Source organism: Mandrillus leucophaeus, unplaced genomic scaffold, assembly GCF_000951045.1.
Source record: "Mandrillus leucophaeus isolate KB7577 unplaced genomic scaffold, Mleu.le_1.0 Scaffold251, whole genome shotgun sequence".
Taxonomy (NCBI): domain Eukaryota; kingdom Metazoa; phylum Chordata; class Mammalia; order Primates; family Cercopithecidae; genus Mandrillus; species Mandrillus leucophaeus.
In genome coordinates, this window is record NW_012102599.1 from 2014448 (window position 1) to 2040012 (window position 25565).

The 25565-nt window shown below is 38.5% G+C and overlaps 1 protein-coding gene across 2 annotated transcripts in view; it reads left to right on the forward strand.

Moving 5' to 3' along the window:
• The window catches only part of WDR19 (WD repeat domain 19), a 104706-nt gene that overhangs the window by 44321 nt on the left and 34820 nt on the right, over window positions 1-25565 (forward strand). For both annotated transcript variants that reach the window (XM_011983540.1, XM_011983541.1), the window contains 11 exons: window positions 1509-1671; window positions 1881-1991; window positions 4778-4887; window positions 10318-10375; window positions 16970-17110; window positions 17192-17274; window positions 18115-18198; window positions 19735-19881; window positions 20496-20620; window positions 22426-22538; window positions 24041-24109. In XM_011983540.1, coding sequence (XP_011838930.1) covers window positions 1509-1671; window positions 1881-1991; window positions 4778-4887; window positions 10318-10375; window positions 16970-17110; window positions 17192-17274; window positions 18115-18198; window positions 19735-19881; window positions 20496-20620; window positions 22426-22538; window positions 24041-24109 — 1204 coding nt within the window. The remainder of the gene's footprint in view (window positions 1-1508; window positions 1672-1880; window positions 1992-4777; window positions 4888-10317; window positions 10376-16969; window positions 17111-17191; window positions 17275-18114; window positions 18199-19734; window positions 19882-20495; window positions 20621-22425; window positions 22539-24040; window positions 24110-25565) is intronic.

Sequence of the window (25565 nt, forward strand, 5' to 3'; positions counted from 1 at the left end):
CTTTCCCTATCTCTGAATGTAGTAACCCCTCTTTCTTTACCCATCAGAAATTAGTGGAGCCATCTCCTGCTCCAGGAAGCCTTCCCCGACTTCCCCACCTCCACAGGCAGTCCTGCTTGGGGTCTTTCTGATGTGTTGCCTCAGAGCCAGGATGCAGTATACACAGTGGTTAAGAGCATGACACCACTTATCTCTGTGTGCCTTGGGCTAGTCTTTTAACATCTGTAAGCCTCACTTTCCTAATCTTTAAAGGAGAAATAATAATAATACTTAGTGGGTAGTGTTATTAGGGTAAGGGAATTTATGCAGAAGACTTAGCACCAAGAGTTATCTATTGTAAGTACTCAGTTACCTCTGTCAAACTGTGTTATAGTCATTTGTTTCCTTATCTGTCTCTTCCACCTTCCCCAATTGTGACTGCCTTAAGGACAGCAACTGTGGTTGATTTTTGTGTCATGTTTCCTAGCACATAAGAGAAGCTCAGTAAATGTGTGTTGGATGGAAAAATGAATAGGTGAATAGATAAATGGATGAATGGATAGATGAATGTAATATATTCACTCATGTAGAGGTTCCACCAAAAGTTTAATTGGCATTTATGTTCATGTTTTAAACCAGAGGTCTGAAAACCTTTTCTGTTATGGTCCAAATGGTAAATATTTCAAACTTTTTAAGGGCCATAGGGTCTCTATCACAGCTACTCAGGCTGGCTGTTGTAGCCGGAAAGTGGCCACAGACAATCCATTAAAGAGTGGGCTGGGCTGGGTGTGGTGGCACACACCTGTAATCCCAGCACTTTGGGAGGCCGAGGCAGGTGGATCACGAGGTCAGCAGATCAAGACCATCCTGCCTAACATGGTGAAACCCCATCTCTACTAAAAATACAAAAAATTAGCTGGTGTGGTGGTGTGCACCTGTAGTCCCAGCTACTCAGGAGGCTGAGGCAGGAGAATAACAAACCGGGGAGGCCGAGGTTGCAGTTAAGTGAGATTGCGCCACTGCACTCCACCCTGAGCGACAGAGCGAGACTCTGTCTTCAAAAAAAAAAAAAAGAGTGGGCTGATGAGTGACTTTGTTCCACTCAAGCTGTATTTTCAAAACAGCATCTGACTAGATTTGGCCCATGAGCCATAGTTTGCTGACCCCTGTTTTAAACTTCTAAATTTATAGGAATAGAATACTAATTTTATTAGACTTATGGAGAACAAAAATAATATTCATCTATGTGTGAAATAAAAAGAAATGAATAGAATTAGTTTAGTTGTTAATTGAGTAGGCTGATTACAAAGTAGATTCAGTTTAATAAAAGAAATTCAGGGAAAAACATTTATCTGCACAAAAAAGGAAGAAAGCTTAAGTGTCTTTTCATTACTTGCAAATGACGATTACAGGTTAAGAAATGTTTTAGACAGTTTATCTGGGGCACACTATTAGATAACATGTAGTCTGAAAATTGCCTAACGTGGCAAGTGGAGCGTTCTGATTAAGCTTATGTACTTACATCCCAGGTTCTCTGATGCTTGGGAAATGTGCAGGATTCTGAATGATGATGAGGCTGCCTGGAATGAGTTGGCCAGAGCTTGTCTACATCACATGGAAGTGGAGTTTGCAATCCGTGTTTATCGGAGAATTGGAAATGTTGGCATGGTGATGTCCTTGGAACAAATAAAGGTAAACTGCATGTTATAGAGTTATCAAGTAAGTTAAGATTTAAATGCTATTTTAAGTTAAATGCAGTCTAAACTTTTTCCGTTTAATCTTACCTAACTCTTAAACAAGTGAATCAATAGAATATTACCACTTCTAATGATCAAAGTCCTTAAAAAAAAAAAGGTTAAACTCTTACATTTTTTTCTCATCAAAATTGCTTTTATTTGTAGGGAATAGAGGACTACAATCTTTTGGCAGGACACCTTGCCATGTTTACCAACGATTATAACCTGGCTCAGGACCTGTACCTTGCATCCAGCTGTCCTATTGCTGCCCTGGAGGTATGGCAGCAAATAAGAATGGAAATTGTGTAAGAGGTATCCAGTGGGGAAATGGGGGGGGAAAAATGGAGCCTGGCGCAGTGGCTCACGCCTCTAATCCCAGCACTTTGGGAGGCCAAGGTGGGTGGATCACCTGAGGTCAGAAGTTTGAGACCAGCTGACCAATATGATGAAACCTCATCTCAACTAAAAATACAAAAATTAGCCGGACGTGGTGGCATGTGCCTGTAATCCCAGCTACTCAGGAGGGTGAGACAGGAGAACTGCTTGAACCTGGGAGGTAGAGGTTGCAGTGAGCCTGTAATCACAGCTACTTGGAGGCTGGGGATGGAGAATCGCTTGAACCTGAAGATTGCACCACTGCACTCCAGCCTGGGTGACAGAGGGAGACTCTGTCTCAAAAAAAAAAAAAAAAAAGGGTGGCCGGGCGCGGTGGCTCAAGCCTGTAATCCTAGCACTTTGGGAGGCCGAGACGGGCGGATCACGAGGTCAGGAGATCGAGACCATCCTGGCTAACATGGTGAAACCCCGTCTTTACTAAAAAATACAAAAAACTAGCCGGGCGAGGTGGCGGGCGCCTGTAGTCCCAGCTACTCGGGAGGCTGAGGCAGGAGAATGGCGTAAACCTGGGAGGCGGAGCTTGCAGTGAGCTGAGATCCGGCCACTGCACTCCAGCCCGGGCGACACAGCAAGACTCCATCTCAAAAAAAAAAAAAAAAAAAGGAAAGAACATAAGAACATAAGAATATGCAAAGGAGGATCACCCCTTCTATATAATTAAAATTTCTCAGCACAGACATTATATGCCTTCCCCCTCCTAGAATTCAAACATGTCAGTTTAAGAACCCCTGAGTACTTATTAATTATAATATTTTTCATTAAAATCATAATTCAAAAATATGTCTATTCTGCATTTTGTGGAGGCATAAAATGCATGGTATTACAACATTACTAATTGAAATCTAAGTGTGTCCGAAGAGAACAGATTGTGTAAATTACAAAAACATATACAAGGAAAAATATCATCATATATTGAGTGCTTACGTGGGCCAGGGACTTTTCTAAGCACTTGACATGTATTAACTCATTAAACCCTCACAACAATCCTATGAGATAGGATTGGTTTTTTCTCCGTTTTCCAGATGGGAAAACCGAGGCACATTTATCCTTATTGTGTGAAATTCTGTTGTGTATTAAGAGGTGAGCTAAGGACTAGTGTACCATCACTGGTTTCCCAGAGGTAAGCATTGCAGGAGAGGGCCTAGAGCAGGATGAAGGGCCTAGTTAGTTCAAGGGCAGGGAAGAAGGGAAGCGTGGCCATATCGACTTGCAGTGAGGAGCGCAGACTTCACAGTCAGACATGTCTGGGTTCAAATTCCAGCTCTGTGTAAGCGTGGACATGTTATCTAACCTTTCTGAGTCCTAGATCCTATTTCTTTAAAGTAGGAAGAATAATATCTAGCTCACAGGATATTTGTAAAGATTTAAAAATGAGAATGAGATCTTTTAGCACAGTACATGATCAATAGTAAAGACATATCATTAGCTGTTGTAATCATTAATATTATTTCACCTAAAACTTTCATTTCTACAACTATGTAAAAGAGGTTGTTTTGGAAGCATTTTTTATTAATTTTACAGCTTTCCTTTTACAAATCATTCTATAGCAAATTTTCATTTTTAAATTTTAAGTGAACTAAATTAACTTTAAGAAAAATGTAGGTAATTTTACAGTGTTATTTAAGATAATTGGGACACCCTGAGAAGTTTTCAAAACTTGGATTAGTACTCACTGAAATGGGAATATGGCTGCGATGACTGAGGGGAAAGATGTCATCTCAACTCTTCTGCATTTAACTGTGGGCACTGGTCATGTGCTGCTAGACTTGGAAAGAATTTGAGGTAATGGATTGATAATGGAGAGGGGTGATTACTCTTTAACCTCAGTTTGAAAGCTGATGAGTTAACCAGGTGAAAAGTTCAGAGGCAGAGCCCTGCTGCCCAGCTCCGTCATGCACCAGTTGTGTAACCTTATGTACAGAGGAGCCTCTCTGCCTCAGTTTCTGGATCTCTGAAATGGATACAAGAAAGTGTTAATATGTTGCAAAGGGTAGTCGTGAAAGATAAATAAGCTAATCCCCTAGAACAGTATCTGGCAGATAATGACACTTGAAAAATGTTAGCTATTATTGTTTGGAAAGTATGAATAAAGTGAGGAATGAACTTTGAAAGATTCTTTAATGATTAGTTTATATTTACAATTATGTACCAGGCAGAGATAAAAGACCACAGGAACTAGGAAGAAAGATATATTTACATTTTAGTTACATTTGCTATTACTCGTGTTGTGATATAGCTTCAGATTTTCTGAGAAAAACACACCAATTCCTATAGCAAAGTGTTCTCAACTTTTTAAAATCACTACCTTCTAAAAATAAAAATTAACTTTAATTGATTACATTAATTTAATTTGATTACTCCCTGCTGAGAAAAATTAAATACTAAGGACTAAGATTTTGTAAGATAAGATTGAGTTTTGGAGGGCCACAAACCATTGTAATAGCTAAGATTTTTTTGCCCCTCCAAGAATCAGTTTTTGCCTTCTTCAGGGCTCTGTCAACCCTATTGAGAATGCATGCTATATTAATATATTATCATTGTAAAGATCAAGTTTCATTATTTAAACAAAAAGGTTTTGTAATTAGTTTTATTAAAACTAGCTCTTGGTGATAACTTTGCAAAATAATTTTGCTCATTTAAAGTTAAGGTCTTTCTCTTCTTAACAGATGAGAAGGGATTTACAGCATTGGGACAGTGCTCTACAACTGGCAAAGCGTTTGGCCCCAGACCAGATTCCTTTTATATCAAAAGAATATGCTATTCAGCTTGAATTCGCGTAAGTCTTTGTTTTTATACATTTCAGTCAGTAGCCAATGACTGCAAATATCTTTAGTTCGAAACTTCCATTAATGATAAGGCCCTCCATTGATTTAATAATTTTTTTAGAGAAAAAATACTATATTAATTATATATCTGAAAAATGTTTTTTCTAATGATGTCTTATCCATGCATTATCCACTTTAAGTTTTCAGCATCAAAATCTAAGTCTGGATCTAAGCTGTTTCTGCATTTAGAATCTAAATGTTATTATTATCATTTTATTACTATTTTTAATAGAGACCGGATCTCTCTGTGTTACCCGGGCTGGAGTGCTGTGGTATGATCATAGCTCACCGCAGCCTTGAACTCCTGTGCTCAAGTGATCCTCCCATCTCAGCCTCCTCAGTAGCTGGGACTATAGGCACACATCACAATGCCTGGCTAATTTTTAAATTTTTTTTAATTTTTAGAGAGACAGGGTCTCACCATCTTGACCAGGCTGGTCTCCTGAGCTCAAGTGATCCTCCCAACTCAGCCTCCTAAAGTGCTAGGATTATAAGCGTGAGCCACTGTGCCCAGCCTAAATATTATTTTTAATCACATGTGGCCATCAACAACTATGCATAGCATCACACTGCTTTTCCTAACTTATGTTCATGGTTCTGACCTCCTTTAACACTTTGAGGATTTGCTCTGTAATTTCAAACCATAGTGAAAAACACCAAGGTTTGGTCTACATTTTCTATTTGCTTAGAATTATAGTTTTTTTCTAACAAAAGTAGACAAATGGGACTTAAACTAAAAAGCTTCTGCACAGCAAAAGAAACAATCAGCAGAGCAAATAGACAACCAACAGAATGGGAAAAAGTATTTGCAAACTATGCATCCAATAGCAAGCGAATATCCAGAATCTGCAAGGAACTCAAACAACTCAACAAGAAGAAAACAAATAACCTCATTAAAAAGTGGGCAAAGGACATAAATAGACATTTTTCAAAAGAAGACATATAAGCAACCAATAAAAATATGAAAAAATGTTCAATATCATTAATCATCAGAGAAATGCAAATTAAAACCACAATGAAATACCATCTTACACCAGTCAGAATAGCTATTATTAAAAAATCTAAAAATAATAGATGTTGGTAAGGATGTGGAGAAAAGGGAATGCTTATATACTGTTGATAGGAATGTAAATTAATAGAACCTTTATGGTAAACAGTATGGAGATTTCTCAAAGAACTAAAACTAGAACTACCATTCAACCCAGCAATCTCACTACTGAGTGTATACCCAAAGGGAAAGAAATCATTACATCAAAAAGATACCTGCACTCATATGTTTATTGCAACGCTATTCATAATAGCAAAGGTAAGGAATCAACCTAAGTGTCCATCAGTAGAGTATGGAGAAAGGAAATGTGTACACACACACACAGACACACACACACACCACAGAATACTACTTAGCCATAAAAAAAGAATGAATTGTGTCTTTTGCAGTAACATGGATGGAACTGGAGGCCAAAGGGATGTAACTCAGAAAATCAAATACTGCATGTTTTCCTTCATAAGTGGGAGCTCAACCATGGGTACACAAGGACATACAGAGAGGAATAATAGACACTGAAGACTCCAAAAGGTGGGAGGGTGGATGAGGGTTGAAAAATTACCCACTGGGTGCATTTTTCACTATTCAGGTATGGGTACACTAACAGTCCAGACTTCACCAGTACCCAATATATGCACACAAAGACCTACACTTGTACTTCACAGATACATACATTTTTTTAACTAAATGATTTTTTTAATTATAGTTTTTTGAGTTTCATGTGTATGAAAATTAGACAATTGGTATTGCAATTCAAGCCAAAAGCTCTTCCCAGGAGGATATTGAGGGCTTGAGTAATAGTCCTTCATGATGCATGAATAGGAGTCACAAATCTCTCTTGCCTTTGGAAATTCCATAATCTATTCTGAGAAATTTAGAATTTTCTAGTGCTCTTAATTGCTAGACCCTCTTAATTGTCAATAGTCTTAATTGACAGACTATACATTTTTATTGCAGCGTTGCATCGAAGTGTAATTTTAGAGGCATTTAGGATCCAGTTTTAAGTTAACATTCAGCCATGGTTGGTGCTACCAATGTAAATATCTGCAGAGAAAATAAATGAATAATTCATTTGCAAATATAAGTTTGTACATGTATGTGTAATGACAACCAGACATTTTGACATTTATTATAATACATTCCAACATTCAAAAATATTAAAATATGGAAAAAGATTAGTCTTTAAACAAAGAAAATATAGTTATAACATTTGATTTTTTTCTAAAAGCATTTCATATAGTTCTACTTTACTGTCATAGAGACTTTGGATTCATTGAGAATACTGACACATAAATTCATGTTGTAGGAGTTACTCTATCAAAAAGTACTCTGTACCAGGCATGGTGGCTCATGCCTATAATCCTAGCTCTTTGAGAGGCCAAGGAAGGAAGACTGCTTGAGCTCAGGAGTGTGAGACCAGCCTTGGCAACATAATGAGAACTTGTCTCTACAAAGAAAAAAAAAAAGCCAAGCCTGGGCTCACGTGACTGCAGTCCCAGCTGCTGGAGAAGCTAAGGTGGGAGGATCACTTGAGCCCAGAACGTTGAGGCTGCTGTGAGCTGTGATCACGCCACTATACACCAGCCTAGGCAGTGGAGCAAGACCCTGTTTCAAAAAAAGAAAAAGAAGTACTCTTTCATTTCTAAACATGGTATCTTCTTTCAAGTTTTCTGTTCTACAGATTAAAAACATTTTAGAGATTTTATTTCTTCTTAATCAATCTCATGAAGTTTGCCACATTTCTGTTCCTTATAAATGCATATACCAAAAAGTGCACGTTGGAATCTTTGTACGTAACACAAGAGACAGGGCCCCGGTCCCCTGGCCCTCCACCTGCATCCTGAGGATGACTGAGTCTTAGAATATAAAACTTCTGTGCTAAGGAGGAAAGATGATCCACCGTGTCCTGTTGGAGTACAGACACCCCAGTAAGCCGTTGGACCATCCAGAACACTTCGATTTTTCACTTCCTTCAGGAAAATTTGAAGTGTTGTAACAAATTCTCAAACATGTCTCATGGTCAGATGAACTGAAGTCAGTTGAAAGCCTGCGTGTTGTCGTTTCTAACCCTTTCTGCTCACCACTTGACTGTGAAGCCACCGATTCTCAAAGCTTTCACTGATATTTGTATGCAGATCTTCAGACCCTAGTGTACACACACTCTAGCCCCCAACAGTCTGAAGGAATTTCCTTGTGATAATGGGAACTAACTTAAGTATAGTTCATTGTCATCAAATACCTGAATAGCCACCAGCTACTGACTTTGACACCTAAGACCCTAGGCCTGTGTTCAATTTCAACCGTCTGTTTCATTGTGCATCCAAGACCTTGATTAGGTCAAAGCAGGGCCAGTCTATCAGGTCTAGGTGAGATTTAACTTACTAAAGTCTGGGATTAAACTAATGAGCTAGTTCCATATGAGAGCTTTAAAATAAAATAGTAAATAATCCAGTGAGCTAAAATAACAAAAAATAAAGTGAGAGTTCCAAAGTATTAATTTAGCTTGCCCAAGGAAAACCTCAGGCTCCTGTGGGAGGAACTGTCAACTCAATGGATTACATCAGCTGAGCTAGGGATATCTCCTGAGGATGTCTCTTCTCTATTCTCAGGAAAAATCCCTAGCTTGGTTGATGTAATCAGGTCCGTATTGGAAATTTCCATTTAGGAATATTGCTGACTGTGGAGTCCTGGGCTGAACAAAAGAAAGTTCTCAACCGCAGAACAGCTCCTTTTCCAAAAATGTCCTTCTACATTAATAGATGAGGAAAGTGAATGAGGCTTAGAGAGGTTTAGTAACTTGTCTAAGCTGATAAAGTAGTGATAAGGTAGATCTCAAATCATGCCATTTCAGAGCTGATTAATTTATTCTGGAGAAGATGGTTTCTTAGAGGAAGATAGATCCCAAAAAGTATCTTAGGCAAATCACTGATTCATTCTATCCCAAACAATGAAAATAAGTTGAAATAATAAAAGTCTTCTGTATATGCAGATCCATGTTAGCATCAGTCACAGGAAGGGATTATTATTATTATTATTATTATTATTATTATTATTTGAGATGGAGTCTTGCTCTGTCACCCAGGCTGGAGTACAGTGGCGCAATCTCAGCTCACTACAACCTCCGCCTCCTGCGTTCAAGCAATTCTCCTGCCTCAGCCTCACGAGTAGCTGGGATTACAGGCACATGCCACCACACGCAGCTAATTTTTGTATTTTTAGTAGAGACAGGGTTTCACCACATTGGTCAGGCTGGTCTTGAACTCCTGACCTCATGATCCGTGTGCCTTGGCCTCCCAAAGTGCTGGGATTACAGGCATAAGCCACCGTGCCTGGCCCAGGAATATTATTTATATTATGTATATTAATACTTTTTCTCGGTGTAAGAACCAGGGCCCTCAGCACTATAATCCCCAATGTATTCCTCCACTTCTACCCTTTAATAAATTGATGGCCCTCTAGATTCCCTCAATATATATTCTTGTAAATACTGGGCTTTTGGTAAAAAAAAAAAAAAAAAAAAAGTGTTTTATCGTCACGTGATTGTCATTTAGTGCCCCAAAGGAAATAATTAACCAAAAGTAGCCAATAAAAGTAATGTAGCTTCTTATCAGAAAAAATAGCTAATACATGCTAGGCTTAACACTTAGGTGATGGGTTGATAGGTACAGCAAACCACCATGGCACATGTTTACCTATGTAACAAACCTGCACATCCTTCACATGTACCCTGGAATTTAAAAAGAAAATTAATGTAGCTCCTCAAAATGCCTAGCATACCACACAGTAAGTACCTTACAGTATAGCATAACCCAGCTTAATAATTACTTTTAAGATTACTTGTAAGATAATGACATACTGCACTTTGAAAGAATGCATCTGTAGTGTTCCACATCTTTTGTGAGCTTAAGCAACTCAATGACAAAGATTATCCTTTAAATCCTGTATTTGTAAATTGATCTACTACTCCCCAGTGGTGGCTCATGCCTGTAATTCTAGCACTTTGGGAGGCCGAGGTGGTAGATCATTTGAGCCCAGGAGTTCAAGACCAGCCTTGGCAACATGGTGAGACCTTGTCCCTACAAATTTTTTTTTTTTTTTTAATTTGCCAGGCATGGTGGCACATGCCTGTAGTCTCAACTACTCAGGAAGCTGAGGCTGGAAGATCACTTGAGCCAGTGAGGTGTCGGGGCTACAGTGAGCTGTGATTGTGCCACTGCACTCCAGCCTGGGCAACAGAGTAAGACCCTGTCTCTAAAAAAAAGAAAAAAAAAAAGGAAAAAGTCTATGTAAATAAAATTCTAAAATAAATATTAAAAGTCACTCTTTTTTTTTTCAGGGGTGATTATGTAAATGCTTTGGCTCATTATGAGAAAGGAATAACAGGTGATAATAAGGTAACCTTGGATAAAGATAAGATATGCCTAATTATCTTTGGGTTCATTTTCAGTTTCATTTTTAAAAATCATGGTCTTATTTGTATTATATTTCATATCTAGCAGGTGAGCCTTTTCTTTGGTTTACTAACAACCTTGCAAGGAAATAGTTAAATCATTTTAAAACACTTCAGGCTCTTAAAATCTGACGAAGACAGTATTTTTATCAGTCTGATAAGTTTTACATTCTTAATATAAGTCTAAGTAAAGTTGGAAATAAGATTTTTATCCTTTCTTACCTACAGGCTATGATTTTCATAAGGTTTTTCCTTTTGCTCTTTTTAAAAGTTTCAGTAGGCCAGGCGCGGTGGCTCGCACCTGTAATCCCAGCACTTTGGGAGGCCGAGGCGGGTGGATCACCTGAGGTCAGGAGTTCAAGACCAGCCTGGCCAACATGGTGAAACCTGAAGTTTGCCACATTTCTGTTCCTTATAAATGCATATACCAAAAAGTGCACGTTGGAATCTTTGTACGTAACACAAGAGACAGGGCCCCGGTCCCCTGGCCCTCCACCTGCATCCTGAGGATGACTGAGTCTTAGAATATAAAACTTCTGTGCTAAGGAGGAAAGATGATCCACCGTGTCCTGTTGGAGTACAGACACCCCAGTAAGCCGTTGGACCATCCAGAACACTTCGATTTTTCACTTCCTTCAGGAAAATTTGAAGTGTTGTAACAAATTCTCAAACATGTCTCATGGTCAGATGAACTGAAGTCAGTTGAAAGCCTGCGTGTTGTCGTTTCTAACCCTTTCTGCTCACCACTTGACTGTGAAGCCACCGATTCTCAAAGCTTTCACTGATATTTGTATGCAGATCTTCAGACCCTAGTGTACACACACTCTAGCCCCCAACAGTCTGAAGGAATTTCCTTGTGATAATGGGAACTAACTTAAGTATAGTTCATTGTCATCAAATACCTGAATAGCCACCAGCTACTGACTTTGACACCTAAGACCCTAGGCCTGTGTTCAATTTCAACCGTCTGTTTCATTGTGCATCCAAGACCTTGATTAGGTCAAAGCAGGGCCAGTCTATCAGGTCTAGGTGAGATTTAACTTACTAAAGTCTGGGATTAAACTAATGAGCTAGTTCCATATGAGAGCTTTAAAATAAAATAGTAAATAATCCAGTGAGCTAAAATAACAAAAAATAAAGTGAGAGTTCCAAAGTATTAATTTAGCTTGCCCAAGGAAAACCTCAGGCTCCTGTGGGAGGAACTGTCAACTCAATGGATTACATCAGCTGAGCTAGGGATATCTCCTGAGGATGTCTCTTCTCTATTCTCAGGAAAAATCCCTAGCTTGGTTGATGTAATCAGGTCCGTATTGGAAATTTCCATTTAGGAATATTGCTGACTGTGGAGTCCTGGGCTGAACAAAAGAAAGTTCTCAACCGCAGAACAGCTCCTTTTCCAAAAATGTCCTTCTACATTAATAGATGAGGAAAGTGAATGAGGCTTAGAGAGGTTTAGTAACTTGTCTAAGCTGATAAAGTAGTGATAAGGTAGATCTCAAATCATGCCATTTCAGAGCTGATTAATTTATTCTGGAGAAGATGGTTTCTTAGAGGAAGATAGATCCCAAAAAGTATCTTAGGCAAATCACTGATTCATTCTATCCCAAACAATGAAAATAAGTTGAAATAATAAAAGTCTTCTGTATATGCAGATCCATGTTAGCATCAGTCACAGGAAGGGATTATTATTATTATTATTATTATTATTATTATTATTTGAGATGGAGTCTTGCTCTGTCACCCAGGCTGGAGTACAGTGGCGCAATCTCAGCTCACTACAACCTCCGCCTCCTGCGTTCAAGCAATTCTCCTGCCTCAGCCTCACGAGTAGCTGGGATTACAGGCACATGCCACCACACGCAGCTAATTTTTGTATTTTTAGTAGAGACAGGGTTTCACCACATTGGTCAGGCTGGTCTTGAACTCCTGACCTCATGATCCGTGTGCCTTGGCCTCCCAAAGTGCTGGGATTACAGGCATAAGCCACCGTGCCTGGCCCAGGAATATTATTTATATTATGTATATTAATACTTTTTCTCGGTGTAAGAACCAGGGCCCTCAGCACTATAATCCCCAATGTATTCCTCCACTTCTACCCTTTAATAAATTGATGGCCCTCTAGATTCCCTCAATATATATTCTTGTAAATACTGGGCTTTTGGTAAAAAAAAAAAAAAAAAAAAAGTGTTTTATCGTCACGTGATTGTCATTTAGTGCCCCAAAGGAAATAATTAACCAAAAGTAGCCAATAAAAGTAATGTAGCTTCTTATCAGAAAAAATAGCTAATACATGCTAGGCTTAACACTTAGGTGATGGGTTGATAGGTACAGCAAACCACCATGGCACATGTTTACCTATGTAACAAACCTGCACATCCTTCACATGTACCCTGGAATTTAAAAAGAAAATTAATGTAGCTCCTCAAAATGCCTAGCATACCACACAGTAAGTACCTTACAGTATAGCATAACCCAGCTTAATAATTACTTTTAAGATTACTTGTAAGATAATGACATACTGCACTTTGAAAGAATGCATCTGTAGTGTTCCACATCTTTTGTGAGCTTAAGCAACTCAATGACAAAGATTATCCTTTAAATCCTGTATTTGTAAATTGATCTACTACTCCCCAGTGGTGGCTCATGCCTGTAATTCTAGCACTTTGGGAGGCCGAGGTGGTAGATCATTTGAGCCCAGGAGTTCAAGACCAGCCTTGGCAACATGGTGAGACCTTGTCCCTACAAATTTTTTTTTTTTTTTTAATTTGCCAGGCATGGTGGCACATGCCTGTAGTCTCAACTACTCAGGAAGCTGAGGCTGGAAGATCACTTGAGCCAGTGAGGTGTCGGGGCTACAGTGAGCTGTGATTGTGCCACTGCACTCCAGCCTGGGCAACAGAGTAAGACCCTGTCTCTAAAAAAAAGAAAAAAAAAAAAGGAAAAAGTCTATGTAAATAAAATTCTAAAATAAATATTAAAAGTCACTCTTTTTTTTTTCAGGGGTGATTATGTAAATGCTTTGGCTCATTATGAGAAAGGAATAACAGGTGATAATAAGGTAACCTTGGATAAAGATAAGATATGCCTAATTATCTTTGGGTTCATTTTCAGTTTCATTTTTAAAAATCATGGTCTTATTTGTATTATATTTCATATCTAGCAGGTGAGCCTTTTCTTTGGTTTACTAACAACCTTGCAAGGAAATAGTTAAATCATTTTAAAACACTTCAGGCTCTTAAAATCTGACGAAGACAGTATTTTTATCAGTCTGATAAGTTTTACATTCTTAATATAAGTCTAAGTAAAGTTGGAAATAAGATTTTTATCCTTTCTTACCTACAGGCTATGATTTTCATAAGGTTTTTCCTTTTGCTCTTTTTAAAAGTTTCAGTAGGCCAGGCGCGGTGGCTCGCACCTGTAATCCCAGCACTTTGGGAGGCCAAGGCGGGCAGATCACGAGGTCAGGAGTTCAAGACCAGCCCGGCCAATATGGGGAAACCCCGTCTGTACTAAAAAAAAAAATACAAAACTTAGCCAGGCATGGTGGCACACGCGTGTAGTCCCAGCTACTTGGGAGGCTGAGGAAGAAGAATCACTTGAACCCAGAAAGTGGAGGTTGCAGTGAGCCAAGATCGTGCCACTGCACTACAGCCTGGGTGACAGAGTGAGACTCCATCTCAAAGGAAAAAAAAAAAAAGTTTCAGTAACCATTTTGAAAGTGAATTCCCAATCCATAAAACTTTGTTCTGCCGTTTCTGTCTCATACTGTATCTTTCAAGATGACCCTGGAAAGCATGACCCACTATGCTACCTCTTTTTCCCATCCCAGAATTCTAGCTTAAAAAGCTAAGATTTATAATAATAATTACTGTTTTTAAGTTAGGTGATGTCTTGTGAAGGTTGAAAATCTTTTGACTTTCCGTTTTATATATAGCATTTTTATTACAAAAGTAATGCAACCTCATGATAGCTAATTTGAAAAATCACCAAAATATGTTAACATGAAAAGTGAGTCCAGGCCAGTCTGGCCAATGTGGCAAAACCCCATCTCTTCTAAAAATACAAAAATTAGCAGCCATGGTGATGGACGCCTGTAATCCCCAGCTACTCGAGAGGCTGAGGCAGAAAGAATCGCTTGAACCCAGGAGGTGGAGGTTGCAGTCAGCCGAGATCGTGCCATTGCACCCCAACCTGGACAACACAGTGAGACTCTGTCTCAAAAAAAAAAAAAAAAGTGGGTCCAGGACTGGGCACAGTGGCTCATGCTGGTAATCCCAGCACTTTGGGAGGCTGAGGCCAGTGGATCACTTTAGATCAGGAGACCAGCCTGGCCAACATGGTTAAACCCTGTGTCTACTAAAAATACAAAATTAGTCAGGTGTGGTAGCACACACCTGTAATCCCAACTACTCGGGTAACTGAGGCAGGAGAATCACTTGAATCGGGAAGCAGAGGTTGCAGTGAGCTGAGATCACACCATTGCACTCTAGCCTGGGCAACAAGAGGGAAACTCCGTCTCAAAAAAAAAAAAAGTAAAAAAGAAAAGTGAGTCTAACTAATGCTTGACACCCAGGAGGTCAAGACCAGCCTGGACAACAAAACAAGACCCCCATAATCTACAAATTCATTTGTTTATTTTTCTTTTGGAGACGGTCTTTCACTGTGTCATCCAGGCTGGAGTGCAGTGGTGCGATCCTGGCTAACTGCAACCTTTACCTCCTGGGTTCAAGTGATTCTCGTACCTCAGCCTCCCGAATAGCTGGGATTACAGGCATGTGCCACCATGATTGACTAATTTTTGTATTTTTGATAGAGACAGAGTTTTGCCATGTTAGCCAGGCTGGTCTTGAACTCCTGGCCTCAAGTGATCTGCCCACCTCGGCCTCCCAAAGTGCTGGGATAACAGGCTTGAGCCACCGTGCCCGGCCCATCTCTACAAATTTAAAAATAAAAAATTAGCTGGGTATGGTAGCATTGCATCACTGCACTCCAGCCTAGGCAGTAGAATGAGACCCAGTCTCTTTAAAAAAACAACAACTTTTTTAAATTAAAAAATAAAAATTAAAAAATTAAATTCATTTTTTAAAATCACTACAATGAATATTCTACTTAGTACATGTATCTTTAGCTACCTATGATAGTATTTCTGAAGAATATTCTCCTATAAGTTAGATTTCTAGGTTACAAAGTGTACTATTCATTTTTGACATGGCTAAACTGCTGTTCAAAAGAAATTGTAGTGGTTCACACACACTCCATGTATGATAGTGCCCCCTTCATTCTCAGCAAAACTGAATGTTATCAGCTGTTTTATCTCTACCAATTCTGTAAGCAAATAAAGATATTTTATTTTATGTACATTTGATTATTGGTGAAGTTGAGCATGTTTTTATTTATTGGCCAATTGTATTTTGTTTCCACTTGTATTTTTTAATGAATTGTCTGATCATGTCCTTTGCTCATTTATCTCTTAGGTTTTTGACATTTTCTTTGTCTGGCTACATCAATTTTAGTTCATTCTTTATCTGCACCATCAAATACAGTAACCACTAGCCACATGTGTCTACTTAAATTATTTAAAGTTAAATAAAATTTAAAATTCAATTCCTCTGTTACACTAGCCGTATTTCAAATGCCCAGTAGCTACCATATTGGACAGGGCAGATATAGAACATTTCTCTCATCACAGAAAATTTTACTAGACATGCTGCTTTAGATAAAATATAATCTGACATTATATCTTACTAGTAGAGATTAGTTATTTGGTGAGTTCTTTAGCTGTCTTTGGTATCTTTAATGAATTTAACAATTACTAAAGAAATGAAGTTTTTATGTTTAATCATGCCTCATAGAGAAATCTGCAATTTGATAAATGGTTTTCTTCTTAATTTTATTCATAGCATTTATGCTATATAGCCAGTATATTACTTCTTATATAAAATTTTATATCAAAAAGACATATGAGGGTGGCCGGGCACGGTGGCTCATGCCTGTAATCCCAGCATTTTGGAAGGCCAAGGCAGGCAGATCACGAGGTCAGGAGATCAAGACCATCCTGGCTAACACGGTGAAACCCTGTCTCTACTAAAAAATACAAAAAATTAGCCAGGCGTGGTCGTGGGCACCTGTAGTCCCAGTTACTCGGGAGGCTGAGGCAGGAGAATGGCTTGAACCCAGGAGGCGGAGCTTGCTGTGAGCAGAGATCACGCCACTGCACTCCAGCCTGGGCAACAGAGCGAGACTCCGTCTCAAAAAAAAAAGAAAAAGAAAAGAAGGTCAAGACATATGAGGGATAGTAAAAATTTGGTCTTAAGCGTGAAGTTGATCTAGGCTTTCACAGAACAAAATATAATTTTGTAATAGCTGGTTTTTTTTAAAAAAAGACCCAAGTGTTATTTTAAAATCATGAGACTTCCCTGAAAAGATAAAAGTAAACCATAACCTTTGGACTCATTTTAGAGTTAAATTCATTGTTCTTTCTTAAACACATGGTGTTAAGTTAGAATCTGATTTGTTAGTATTTGCCTTGTGATTGCAGGAACATGATGAAGCTTGTCTGGCTGGAGTGGCCCAGATGTCCATAAGAATGGGAGACATACGTCGAGGGGTTAACCAAGCCCTCAAGCATCCCAGCAGGGTCCTTAAAAGAGACTGTGGAGCCATATTGGAGAATATGAAGGTCCTCTTTTGTCTGCATCAATATTCATATGATCTTTTGTACATAATAACTTAGTATTTTAATAATCCTGTCTTATTTTAGCAATTTTCAGAAGCAGCCCAGCTGTATGAAAAAGGTCTCTACTATGACAAAGCAGCATCTGTTTACATCCGCTCTAAGAACTGGTAAGAGCTGCCTGCGGTTTGTTTCTGAACAGGATTGGAAATGAATGTGCCTCTGGGGTCTCCCCACTTGCCTCCTTGCCATGCTTTCTCACTGTCCATTCTGTTCCCCTATCTAGACCTGCCCTTCATCTCTTTTGTTCTCCTTAGATAAGTTCATATTAATAGTTCTTTTTCCAAAGAATAGCACATTCTCCTGGTTTGGTGTGGAGAAATCCTTAGTAGGAAAAAACAAAAACCCCCTTGTCCTAACAGAGTTAATGGACTAACCATTTTCCTACCCTTGGGGGTGGGAGTGGAGTGGGTGTTAGGAGAAACAGCAATTAAATCAGCTTTTACCCATAGGAGCCAAGATTTTCTTTTTTTTTTTTTTTTTCTTTTTTTTTTTTTTTTGTTTTCTTTTTCTTTTTCTTTTTTTTTTTTTTTTTTTTTGAGACAGAGTCTCGCTCTGTTGCTCAGGCTGGAGCGCAGTGGCACGATCTCAGCTCACTGCAACCTCCACCTCCTGGGTTCTAGCAATTCTCTGCCTCAGCCTCCTGAGTAGCTGGGATTACAGACATGCCGCCACTATGCTTGGCTAATTTTTGTACTTTATTTTTCTAATAGAGACAGGATTTCACCATGTTGTCCAGGCTGGTCTTGAACCCCTGAACTCAGGTGATCTGCCCGCCTCACCCTCCCAAAGTGCTGGGATTACAGGCCACTGCATCCCGCCAGGAACCAAGATTTTTGAAAGATAGTAATAACTGTTTTTTGCATCCTAAAACCTAACATTTGGTTATAGCAGGCTACTTTTGGAGTGAACATGGTACTCATATTGTTCTCCTGGACCTACTTTTCCAGGGCAAAAGTTGGTGATCTTCTGCCCCACGTTTCTTCTCCTAAGATCCATTTGCAGTATGCCAAAGCCAAGGAAGCAGATGGAAGGTTTGTACACTTTCTCAAATTTATACCGATTTAAAGTAATATAAGCTTTACAAATTAACCATTGATATTTGCAACCCTGTAAGAAAGGCAAAGTAGAGAAAGACAGAAAACACCTTTATTTAATCCTTTGTTGGCCTGAAGTGCCAGACTATTAAAATCCTCCTGTACCTCATATATCTCAGTGTTTCCTTTATATACTCGAATATAGACTAATATCTCTTTTTATTTGAGGGTTTTATAGTGGAAGTTGAAATTTTGATATAATATGGCATGAAAATAAAGTGATTGTTATTTTATTAAGGAGGATTATTATTGTATAAATCACAGATGCAGGGGGAAAAAAAAGTGAAGAAACATGAATTCCACACATACAGCTGCTTGCTGAAGCCACATAGGGCTGCTTGTTTAAGCTTGTTTAAGCTGCTTAACTATCCATTGCTATATTTTAACTGTATTTAAAAATTTATAACTCTATTGTAATACAGTTAAAATATAGCAATGGATAGTTAATATCCTAAACATACAAAGATCTCCCACTACTTAATACAAGAAACTCAAAGACACTAATAGGAAAATGGGCTAAAGACAAGAACACAAGTGCCAGAGGAGGAAATACAATTATGAAATTGCATTTGATGTAAACATGAAAAGGTTCTACCTCACTAATAGTAATTAAATTAAGGCAACCTGCCATATTTGGAAATACTTATTTTAAACTAATAACCATGTTGTCAAAATATGCTTATATGTACACAACCAATAGAAATGTAACTTTTGGGCTGGGCATAGTGGCTTACACCTGGAATCCCTGCACTTTGGGAGGCCAAGGCAGGAGGATCACTTGAGGCCAGGAGTTTGAGGACAGCCTGGGCAACAGAGAGAGAGCCCATCTCTACAACAAGTTTAAAAATAAAAAAAAATTTTTTTAAAGAAGTGTAACTTTCTATAGCCTCTGGAAATTAACTTGGAAATATCTACTAAGAAACTTTTAAAGGAGATTTAATACCCTGCACTTTTAGAAAAGTAACCTTAGGAAATAGAGATATATACCGAATGTCTTGTTGAAATGGAGGGAGCTGAGAGCCGGTCAGGAACTGAAGAGGGGTCCTGAGCTCTATCTGGAGGTCAGCACAAAGGTACGAGCTTTGTGACTGAGGATATGTAAAGGTTTTATATATCACCATGAAGCTGTATCTATAATTGTGAAAAAAAATCTACATTTTCTATGTTTTCTATATTACTGTTATAATCTTCGTACTTAAAAGGAAAAAAAAAGTAAAATGTAAAAAAAATATGGCTTTAATTCAGATGGGAAAATATAATTTAATATTGATATTTTACTGTTCATTTATCAAATTCCTAAAAAGAACATTTTAGTGGGATGGTTCCTGGTATTTTTCTGTTAAAGGAAAAAGAAGTTCAGGAAAAATAAGCAGTCACCATCAATAACATGAAAAAGTGTCCTAAACACTTATCAACATTTTCTCCCCAGTTTGACAGTGTTAAAAAAAGTTTATCTGAGCTATGTTTTTACAGATACAAAGAAGCTGTTGTGGCTTATGAGAATGCAAAACAATGGCAAAGTGTAATCCGCATCTATCTGGATCACCTCAATAATCCTGAAAAAGCTGTCAGTATTGTTAGAGAGACCCAGTCTCCGGATGGAGCCAAAATGGTAGCCAGGTAACATAATACATTAATATTTTTGGACTTTCAAAAACTAACCATAAAAGTAAGCCTCCACCTTCTATCATCAAATATATTAATTCAAAAGGAATATTTAGTCTTTATTTTTTTTATCAGGTCTAAGTATTTAAATTCAAAGGCTGTTGTGGTCAGCAGACAAGAGTATGTCTTTCAAGTGTAAGCATATAATATAGAACTGCATGCTGGGTGTGGTGGCTCACACTTGTAATCCCAGCACTTTGGGAGGCCGAGATGGATGGATCACCTGAGATCAGGAGTTCAAGACCAGCCTGGCCAACATGGTGAAACCCCATCTCTACTGAAAATACAAAAAATTAGCTGGGTGTCATGGTGCATGCCTGTAGTTCCAGCTACTTGGGAGGCTGAGGCAGGAAAATCGCTTGAACCCAGGAGGCGGAGGCTGCAGTGAGCCGAGATTGTGCCACTGCACTCCAGCCTGGGTGACAGAGTGAGACTCCATTTCAAAAAAAAAAGAACTGCAATTTATCTAATAAATTTTGATTTTTAAATGGTTTCCCCTGGTTGAAAAATTTTATAAATCACAAACTCATATAAGAGTCTAGCTAATTAAAGAAAGTACTTTGCTTCAGGTTTTTTCTACAGCTTGGTGACTATGGGTCTGCCATCCAGTTTCTTGTCATGTCCAAATGTAACAATGAAGCTTTCACACTGGCTCAGCAGCACAACAAAATGGAAATCTATGCAGATATTATTGGTAAATATCATTTTTTCCCTAGTTCTCTTCAAGATGTTTATCATAAAAACACTTTGTCGCTTATGATCTAATTATCAGATTGGTATACATACAAGAATGCGCTTGGTGTAAATGTTTATCATTTATACATAGACACACTTGTGTCTATGTTATGTGTTGGATTTGAAGATCCCTGCTACTTCAAGGTGAGATGGTATTGTTAAAAAGGACTATTTTAAAAAATTAAGGGTCTTTCTGTGTGAATTCCAAGAGAGGCTAGATTTCCCAAATCCTGCTATTTATCAGCCAGTAGTAAATCAAAGATTTCAAAATAAAGGTGATAGAAAATGCAGGATGATTTTTGAAAATGTAAATATTTTCATTTAAAAATCGAGTTACAAATGATGAAGAGTGATATACCCAAGATGTGTTTTTCAAAGATTTGGACAGTCCAAAGGAGAATTTGATATTCTGGGAATGCCTGCTTAGAGGTTTTCTTCTCATGTTTGCAATTATTTTTAGAAACTACTGAAATAATTTTCAAATTTTCACTTCATGGACCATACGTAATGTTATTTGTGTTTTGTTTTGTTTTATTGTGCTAAAATATATATAACATAAAATTTCCATTTAAAAGTGTACAATTTGGTACATTCATTCACGTTGTTATGTGGCCATCACCACTGTCCATCTCTAAAACTTTTTCATCATCCCAGACTTTCTCTGTACCCATTAAATAATAATTCCCCATTGCCCTCTTTTCCCTAGACCCTGGTAAGCACGATTTTACTTTCTGTATCTATGAATTTGACTATTCATGGTACCTCATATAAGTGGAATCATAAAATATTTGTTCTTTTGTGTTATTTTGTTTTTTATAATTCACAAAATGACCATAAGAATTGATGTTAGGATTCACAGGAAAATATTTATTTCAGTCTTCAAGGAAACAAATTAGGTAAAACTTTCTTGGGATGCTTTGGCTTCCCAAATGACTTCTTGTGAAGTCATTAAGATAATTAGAGAAAATAGAGTTAAAAAAAAAAAAAAGGAAGTACAGATAAGCAACTTTAGAATTGCCAGTGCTTAACTTGACAGATGACATTTCTGTCCTAATGTTACCACCACCATTTCACTAAAGCAATTTTTCTAAGTTCATAAGAACATGATTTGTCTTATATCAGGTGTGTATATTAAGGGTGTGTGTGTGTGCCTCCTCCCACCTTCAAAACACACACATACTTTTCCCCACTTTGCTTTATGCCTTTCTCTTATAAACCCCCTTTTCCCCCAGCTGGAGGCGCAGGGTGGTTGTTATACTTTAGTATTCTATTGGGCCCCAACTCCCATGGGTAAATGTAAACAATGAATTGGAATTCCAGCAGCTTTGGGGGTCCTTCTTCCTCTATGCTTAATGTATTTAAGCCCCAAGCCAAAGGAAAAACTGTCATATCTTTAACCAGCATCTACTGGCTACTCGAATGTCATCTTCCCTACTTGTCTGACAAATATACAGACTATTGTTTAAACCAGGCATTGCTGAGAGGGATGGATTCCATTTGTATTACTAACAAAAACCTTATAATTTCCTCTCCTGGATCACATTTAGAGTTAAAAAAAAGATGGAACAGAGTCAATATTTGGGGTAATTGTGATAAGTATGTTTTGTGACGAAAACAGACATTAATAATTACATTGATGTTTGCTGTTAGGAGTTTTTAATCACCTATTTTTAGATCACTCATTCTTAGATTTTATTTTCAGGTTAGCAATAAAGGGTAAACAAATTTTGCTCAGATATTTTACTCAGTAAACTTCTGTTATAGGTTCTGAAGACACTACTAATGAAGACTATCAAAGCATTGCCTTATACTTTGAAGGAGAAAAGAGATATCTTCAGGCTGGAAAATTCTTCTTGCTGTGTGGCCAATATTCACGAGTTAGTATTTGCCAAGAAAATATACACTGACTACGCAGGAATAATTGTAGGAAATATATGTCAGTGCCAGTAACTCCCACTCAGATTTGAAATCTCAGCGCTAACTCTGAAATCTTCCTCTCCCTCCCACACCCAGTCACAGCCTTCCTTTGTAATACCTCTCACATCTGTCACTTTCATTCTAACTACCATCAACTCAGTCCAGGCCCACATGACCTTGCTTCTGATTATTGCAGTAGTTTCTTATTTTTCCTGTTTTTAGTTTATCCACCTTTAGAGTTTGTCATCCTTCACTTTGTTCCCCAAATAATAGTTGCTTTCATTGTTACAGAGTCCCTTGGCCTAAGGCAGGGGTTACAGTGTCCAAAGAAGGGACACGATAAGTGAAGCTATGGGGTAATGCTGTGCATTGTTCATGTGACAGGGTAGGGACTACTGAACGGCACATATCTTAAGAAGCCAGCTGTTGCTCACCTCCATAAAATTGTTGTTTTTTAGGAATCCAGGCCCTGTAGTGCCAGATCATATGATTTTTTCAAGAGAAACGGAAGCTTGGGGCTGCCAGTTTTGAAATATGTGCCCCAATATTTATAGAATACCTCACTGGCCAAAAAAAACATGTCTGTGTGTGAATTCAGCCTACAGGCCACCACCAATTTGTTGTTGCTGGCTCTTAGATAAAGTCCAAACTCCTTTGCTGGCACTTAAGAGAATATCCATAGTTTGACCAACCAGCCAGAACTCCCTAATCTGGCACCCAGCTGTTTCCATAGAAGAGTCCCACACTCCTCTAACAGCCAGGACTTCATCCATCCTGTTCTCCATGTGGGTTCCTCTCTGCTCCCTACGCCACCTACCACAAACCTATTCGTCCTTCAAGTGACACCTTCAGGATCATCTCCATGCCAAACCATCTTTTCTTCCTCAGAGCACCTATAAAAGAAAGAAAAAAAAAACACTGACAATCCAGTCCATTTGTCTTTTTATAGTTGTAAATTTCTTCCTAAGTGTGGTGTTATGGTGTGCAGGAATTAGACAATTATGACTTAAAATATTTGGTCTCTTATATTATCATCATATCACACAGATCTTCCTGGTAAGATTGTACATAACACAGAAAAGAGGGGCCGTGCCATACCATTCCTGGTATTCTCCATGGGATCTAGCGAAGTCCCACATTCATAGTAGCAGGTTGTCAGTAACTATTTGTTGAAAGAATAAATGAATGAAAATAATTAAATCTTCCTACTGAAAAGGGCACATTTTGCCTTTTCATTTCATCAGGACTAGATTCTTCAGAGGGTTAACTGGGTCCTTCCATTTTTTAAACTATACCCAGCTTTTAAGGATATATTTAAGATCCAACACTATGCGAGCCCCTGGTTGAGATGAAGATACTTTCACAGACTGTAATTACTTTGTGTAAAAGCTGTGTGAAAGCTTTGTTTTCCCTAATGTGAAAATATTCTGAAAATGTTTAATTGCTATAATTCTCTTTTCAGGCACTTAAACACTTCCTGAAATGCCCAAGCTCGGAAGACAATGTGGCAATAGAAATGGCAATTGAAACTGTAAGTACACTTTGACTGAAACTTTCAAGAATGCCAATTTTTAAAAAAACTTCTTGAAGAAAATTTTAAATATATGCAGAAATAGACCAAACAGTATAACAAACCCCTGCATACCCATCATGTAGCTTCAACAGCTGTCAGTGCATAGACAGCCTCATTTTATTCATACCCTCACCCTCTTTCCTGGGTTTTTTTTTAAGTAAATCGCAGTCACCGTATCATTTCACTTGTGGATACAATATCAGTGTCTAAAAGATAAGAAACTTTGGATTTTCTTTTAGGTGTAACTTGAGTACAGTAAAGTTCACAAATCCTAAGTGTACAACTGGATTAGTTTTTTCCTCTGTGCATACCTGTGTAACCCCCACCCAGATCAAGATATAGAACATTTCCAGCTACCGAAAGTCTCCCTCATGTCACCCCCCAGTCAATATCCCCCACCAAAGGTAACCACAATCACGCATGTGTACGCTTGTGTCCAGTTTCAGTCAGCATTATGTATGCAAATGTGTCCGTTTGTGTTACAGCACATAGCAATAGGTCATTCTTTTTTTTTTTTTTTTTTGAGACAGAGTTTCGCTCTTTTGCCCAGGCAAGAGAGCTGTGGCGTGATCTCGGCTCACTGCAACGTCCAACTTCCAGTTTCAAGCGATTCTCCTGTCTCAGCAGCCCGAGTAGCTGGGATTACAGGTGCCTGCCACCATGCCCAGCTAGTTTTTGTATTTTTAGTAGAGATGGGGTTTCACCATGTTGGCCAGGCTGGTCTCGAACTCCTGACCTCGTGATCTGCCCACCTCAGCCTCCCAAAGTGCTGGGATTACAGGCATGAGCCGCTGCGTCCAGCTCAGCAATAGGTCATTCTTCATTGCTGTGTAGTATTCTACTCTATGACTGTACCACAGTTTATTTACCCCTTACTCTGTTAATGGACTTTTGAGTTGTCTCCAGTTTGGCCATATTATGAATAAAGCTGCCATAAAGCTGTTCATGTCTTTTGGTGAACAAAAGCCCTCAGTTTTACTGGGTATATATCCAGGAGTAGAATCATTAGGTCATAGTATTCTAAATACAGGTCTTTTTGTCAGATATGTGTTGCAAAAATCTTCAAAGGCGTGGCTTGCCTTTCTATTCTCTTGATGAGCAGAAATTCTTAACTTTTAATAAATTTCAACTCATGAGTCTTTTATAGTTAGTGCTTTTTGGTCCAATTAAGAAATTTTAAGCTGGGTGCAGTGGATCACTTGAGGTCAGGAGTTCAAGACCAGCCTGGCCAACATAGTGAAACCCCATCTCTACTAAAAATACAAAAATTAGCTGGGCATAGTGGCGGGCACCTGTAATCCCAGCTACTTTGGAGGCTGAAGCAGGAGAATCACTTGAACCTGGGAGGCAGAGATTGTAGTGGGCCGAGACTGTGCCATTGCCCTCCAGCCTGGGCAACAAGAACGAAACTTCA